This window comes from Electrona antarctica (genome assembly GCF_951216825.1).
Source record: "Electrona antarctica genome assembly, chromosome: 19".
Lineage (NCBI taxonomy): Eukaryota > Metazoa > Chordata > Actinopteri > Myctophiformes > Myctophidae > Electrona > Electrona antarctica.
In genome coordinates, this window is record NC_136800.1 from 25220365 (window position 1) to 25226530 (window position 6166).

Here is a 6166-nt window from a genome sequence, read left to right on the forward strand (position 1 = left end):
GTACATAATTCATTCCATGTTGATCTGACCCCCCCTCGTCCATCAGTCTGCCGTCAGCGTCAACGAGGCGGATGCGTGCACGGGCGAGACGCGAGGTCGAGAAGGCATGCCCTCAGGCGTCTTACTGGTTATTACTATTTTCTTTTGCACGCTAGCCCCTCCAACATCTGTTTTTTCAGACATGACGTCATGTGGCAGCCAAGTCTATGGACTCGTCTTATTCATGCACCCCCAAAAATCAGCAATCCCCCAAAAATCAACAGGCCCCCACTCGTGATGTCATGTCGCAGCCAAATCTATGGACTTTTTTGTTTGCTTTAAGCAGTGACATCATTAGGCATGCAGCCAAGTCTATGGATTTTAAACAAACATTACCATGCAGGCACCCCTCACCCGACACAAGTGTGATTTTTACTTTTAGTCAAGTAGGCCTTTTACTTAACCGAGTTGTGGTATCTATACTTTTACTTAACTAAAAAGAGTATTTCTTCCACTACTGGGAATTACACATGCAAAAATGTGATAAATTTAGTGTCATTCCAGATACTGCAGTGCATAGAATTTATATTAAGAAACAATCACAATAAATATTCATATTTAATATGATTCACTCAGTATTTTTTGGAATGAATTGGAAATGGGTTGGAACACCAGGTTTTTCTTCTGTTGTTTGGTCTGTTTCTATTTCTAACAAAAGGGATCTGCGGCTTGTCCCACCCTGGTAGGGGAGGATTACCCAACAGGCCTAGTGGACCCAGGACCAGGGACCCCTGAGCTAGGGGGGTCCCTGATCTTTATCATTGTAAGTATATTTTTTGTATTAACAGTTATACTGTATATACTGTAGTTCTTGTGATTTTTTACAACAAATCAAACATCATGTAACAAAAATGCGTAAAACTTTATTTGGCCAATGACACATCTCAAAGTAAAGCAAAATATCACATTTCTTATAATGAGGATGTACATGCATGTAGCTCATATACCACATTGAAATGTATGTATCAAATAGTAAAAAAAAACTTTTAAAATAAACTTTGGATCCCTATATTTACTTAAAAAATACATCTTCTCCAATGTATATTTTAGAAATGTACTATGACATGTTAAGTACCGTTGTTCAACTAAATATTTCCAGTGGTCTGACATCAAACAAGAAAACAAGGTGACAGTTTCAAACTAGCAACCTCCACTCATTCAGTAGCATCATATGACCTGAGACTTGTGTTAATACAACTCATATCAATTAATAGCATGTATTCATTTGTACATACTGTATATGACATTGTGCAGAAAGATTAACATCAGCTACTACAGTATGTTTTGTTAAAGGTGCTGTATATGATAGTTTTGGTTTAAACGTTTTTTGTTAAAATCTTAAAGCTCTTTTTTGAGGGGCGCTAGTCCCTCCTACAGTATGTCCAGCTTTTAGTGTGTGTTCAAACACAAACTTTGTCCTAACACAAACATTAAATTCCATTGACAATAAATGGACAATTTTTAGTGTTTGTGTAAACACAAACATTGCGTAACACAAACATTGAAGACGAAGGTGAGGACGCAAATTCTCATTGGCCGGAATGAGATGATGTATGATGATGTACGATGATAAGTAAAGTAAAGTAATAGTATGTGATACTAGTAATGCTAGAAACTGGCAATACGTTGCTGCCCAACACTGGTTATCACAAACAAAAATCACATCCATGTTTGTCTTTTGTTTTGTCAAAATTCATAACAAAATATTAAAGCCCCTCCCTTCCCCGCAGACGTACACGTGCGCACATGTAGTACCAGTAGACAGGTACAGTCAAACATAAAATATGTAATGCTAGTATACAGGTTAATTGGATTGCAACAGGTTCTTGATTTGTTTGGAGGTAGACTCGTCGTTTAGATGTTTGGTCGTGTACCTGAGAAGAAAACACACGTTTTCATACAATCTACATTTGATTTGTAAATCATTTAAAACACTCAGATAAGATTTGATGACACATGAATATTGTTCACAGTGAAATAATAATGACTCTGTATTCAACAGAGCTGTGCATAGAACTGCCTAATGTTTATGTCAGTTTTATATTAATTTAAGAATCTTCATGAAGGGCCAATAAATGGTTTCAAATGAAAATATGATTAATTATTGTGTTATGCTATGTGTTATGTTATTGATCTTACTGACCATCATATTTTAAACATGAAGTTTGCTGACCTTTCTGTTGTGATTTGACGATAATACAGTGTACTGAGTCATTACACACACCAATAGTTTTATAACAGTTTATAATAATCATAAAGATCTGTGTTTGAACCTGAGAGCGTTGAGCAGAATCTCCACACTGTTTGGAGGTTGTTCCTTCAGGACCTTGATGCAACCTTTCATCTGAAAGAAACACATCACACCTCACATCAAAACACACCTCACAGCAGTGAACAATTTGTAGATACTGTATTTGATCTTCATTTTTATCAGATACGGCCCCATCCTACGTATATAAATCCATTCCACTTCAAACTCCATTTTAACCAGTTCAGCCTCATTGAAAACACATGTTCCAGCTTCTGGTGAGTGATATATTACTGGGTATTGTTTTGATTTGTTATGTTATTATGTAAATATGTCTGTATAGTAATGTTGCAAGTCCATGCAGATACATGCATGAAATCCATGCATGAAATAACTATGTGAAAATGTTACATCTTCACTGGATGTAACATTGATTTCTCCATAGCACCCAGACTGGCTAGACAACATAATATAATTATGACAATGACATCCATGTTCAGGTTATAAGTATTTGGCTTAAGTCTATTGATTACTGTATCCTAGTTGTTTCAAGGATTTACAAACTCTTTTAGGGTTCGTTTTTTTAGGGTTGATACAGACCGCTGCTACGAAGAACAGACCATTGCTTGGACAGAGCACCTCAATCAATCAATGTTGCTTGTGTTTTTGGTGCTTGCATGAAAACAAACACACAATATAATTTTACAGCCAAACAGTACACTCAAGAATGTTTGTTTGTCAAGGCTGGGGGTTAAGGGTCAGGCTAGGGTTTCACGGTCAGATGGAGGTGAAAGGTCATGGCGTGACATACGTACATCTATATTGGACGTTTTGACGAAGGCTCCAGCAGGATGGACGTAGTCGTACAGAATGATGACTCCAACCATGACCCTGAGACAGAACAACACCGTCTCCTCACTGGTGAAACGACTCCTGTACTCCCTGTCGACACATCATCATCATCATCATCATCATCATCATTATTCAACGCAATCAGTATTTTGTAATATTTAATATTGCATTAAATCACTCGATTCATGCCAATAAAGCCAACTGAATTGAAGAGAGAGAGTGAAATGTCTTTCACCCATGCACTGTAACGCATTTAACACATACTCCAAGACCTGACATACAACAGACATTACACTGCCAGCTCCTTTTGAGTAAAGTCTGTGTAATAATGTCTGATTCAACCCAAACAGCTCAATGTGTGAATGGACCAGGCGATATTCCGGTAAATTTACATTGATTGAGTGTCCGCTTTTATTGTCAAGGAGAGAGGAGTCTCCCCGATGTGTTTGGAGAGAGAGAGTGTTTAGAGAAAACAGTTCATTCATTCTGCTATTTTTTAAATTAGTGTTAGAGTTGAAATTGGAATGATTGATTGATGATTGATGAACAATGCCTCTTTGCTGTCATAGGAATGCAACAAAATACGCCCTAGTTATTAATAGCTGCATGTTTAAGATGAACGCTCTTCATGTCTTTTTTTCATGATGAAATAAAATCCTGTGTGTGCATTACCCCCAATGCAAGTCAAATCATTACGGTAATTATAGCTGTTTGTTATGCATGGCTGTGTCAAATTTGCGGAACATTTCACACTGTGAAGTAGGACTAGCTAACATATACAGTATATCTACCCAGACACTGGCCCTCGCCTAATAAAACAGACTATGTACAGTTACTGTATATGAGAACGCATTTGAAATGCACAGTCTCCTGTTGCGTGCTACCTTGAGAGTGCATGCGTGTCCGTGCATAGAGGAAGTGAGACAAACAGAAGAAGGTATTGAACTCACGGTGTCTCCAGCATCACCTTACACACACACGCCATGGTGCTCAAACAGTCTGTGGTGTTTTCTACCGGAACATCTGGATTCTGGAACACACCATACAGTACAACCACAGTCCGTTACTGTTGTACTGGGAGCTGACCAGTACAACCACAGTCTAATGCTGTTGTACTGGGAGCAGACAGACAGACAGACAGACAGACAGACAGACAGACAGACAGACAGACAGACAGACAGGCAGACAGACAGACAGACAGACAGGCAGACAGACAGACAGACAGACATCTTACATCGGCGACAAACTTGGTCGTCGCATCGCTGAGTGTTTTCAACATGGGCGTGGCGCTGGCGTAGAATAGAGACATCCGATTGGCTAGCTCATTGTTGACATCAAAATCAGCCTCTGACTGAAAAAACAACAATAACAATATAGCTGTCAAGAAACTGATGGGTTTTGTTGATTTGCCAGATTTCAATGACCTCTCCCACCAGACAGGAGTCCAGTTAAAATGGGCCTCTCTAATGGATTAATTACAGACTGCTGTGTGGCTGTAGAGGCTACTCTCACCCAGCAGGGGGAGACATTAGACTACACAAAGACACAACTAGAAGGGTTCTTACTTGCTCAATATGACACAGACCGAGGCCAAACAACATTGGTGTGGACTTCCATTACAGGGAAAGTTGGCCTGTGTTGATTTTGCTGATCACTCTCGTTCACAATGCATGTCTAAAAACTCATTTACACCCAAAAATGGGTAATTTTCTGCATTTATCATTCCAGCGTGACTTTGAACTTTGACGTACACCACGCCAAATCTCACGTTTGGTCAGGAGCTGTCGTATGCTTAGTTTTTCGGTCGTAGACCAGCGGAGCAGCATTGTCTGACCAGCTGACAGGCATCTAAACACAAGTTTAGATGCTTAATCAAACAGTGCTTTTCTGGTTCTGTTATAAACAAGCGCATATGTGCGAGATGATTTTGACCATGGGAGCGCATCGTGACATCAGACGCCTATAAATAATCCCTGTGATAATAGGCTATAACATTTAGATTTTGGCATAAATGGACATGCATGCCTATTTTATTTCCAAGTTACTATTTGCAATGGTATGGTGTTAGGGGCTTAATCATATCACCCATTTAAATTTAGTGGCAGCGGTGGCCGAACGGATTGCAGAGCGGTCTTGATACCGGAAGGTCGCCAGTTCGAATCAGCGGTCCGACACGTTAAAATTACCACCGCTGAAGTGCCCTTGAACAAGGCATTGAACCACTACGATGAAATGTGTTCTATGAGCAGGGCCTGGCTGGAAACAAGTTCTTGAGCTTAGCCCAGATACCCTGGGTAAATATAGTAATCATTTCATTTCACAAGTGTTTTAACAGTCATTCAGATAAATTGCAGATCTGGATCAGATAGGCTGAGCGCTTATGCGAGATCATTTTTGGGAGTCGGGACTGCTGGCACCGCTGTTTAAATCTTTTCATGGACATCCACCCAGCACACACCAGCCTTCATCCATATGTTTATGCATTCATTCATCAATCACTCCATAATCGTTGATTATGACTGTTACTGCCTTGCCAGGCTATCACTCACAGGCTGTCACAGCAGTCCGACTCACGGGGATCGCCTACATGACTGCTTTAACGTGCACTAGCACTGTTTCTTTCCAGTGTGTGGTGCACTGTGCGTGCGACATGGTAGGCAGCAAGGGGGAAACTCCTTTCTTATTGGATTTCCACATATTTGTTTGGTCGTATTCCAGTTGTTTATGTCGGGGGTTAGGATGTTCTCTAGAATATTTAAGGCTGTGTTATTTAAATGACGTGACTTTGATGTGAGCGTATGCCAAAACCCACGCTCGAATTATAGTAATTACACTCCATTGATAAATGAGGGCTCTAGAATCCGTTACAAATTAAATTAAAAACGTACATACATTGCTGGACCGTATTTTGACGTGTGTGTGTGTGTGCACGTGTATGCGTGTGTTGATTCTTACATTGATATTATTGATCCTCATGCGGCTGATGGTTCGTCTGTAGTAACTGAAGTCATTCTGGATGGCTGGATT

General features: G+C 39.9%; 1 protein-coding gene across 2 annotated transcripts in view; it reads right to left on the reverse strand.

The window, feature by feature from the left end:
• Nucleotides 1-882: 882 nt before the first annotated feature.
• LOC306943170 (CYFIP-related Rac1 interactor B-like) overlaps nucleotides 883-6166 on the reverse strand; it is an 18637-nt gene continuing 13353 nt past the window's right edge. For both annotated transcript variants that reach the window (XM_079529372.1, XM_079529371.1), the window contains exons 6-11: nucleotides 6095-6166; nucleotides 4374-4490; nucleotides 4090-4169; nucleotides 3103-3229; nucleotides 2313-2383; nucleotides 883-1913 (exon numbers count right to left, since the gene is read on the reverse strand). The exon at nucleotides 6095-6166 is cut by the window's right edge and continues 6 nt beyond it. In XM_079529372.1, the coding sequence (XP_079385498.1) occupies nucleotides 1844-1913; nucleotides 2313-2383; nucleotides 3103-3229; nucleotides 4090-4169; nucleotides 4374-4490; nucleotides 6095-6166 (537 nt within the window). In that variant the 3' untranslated portion in view covers nucleotides 883-1843. The remainder of the gene's footprint in view (nucleotides 1914-2312; nucleotides 2384-3102; nucleotides 3230-4089; nucleotides 4170-4373; nucleotides 4491-6094) is intronic.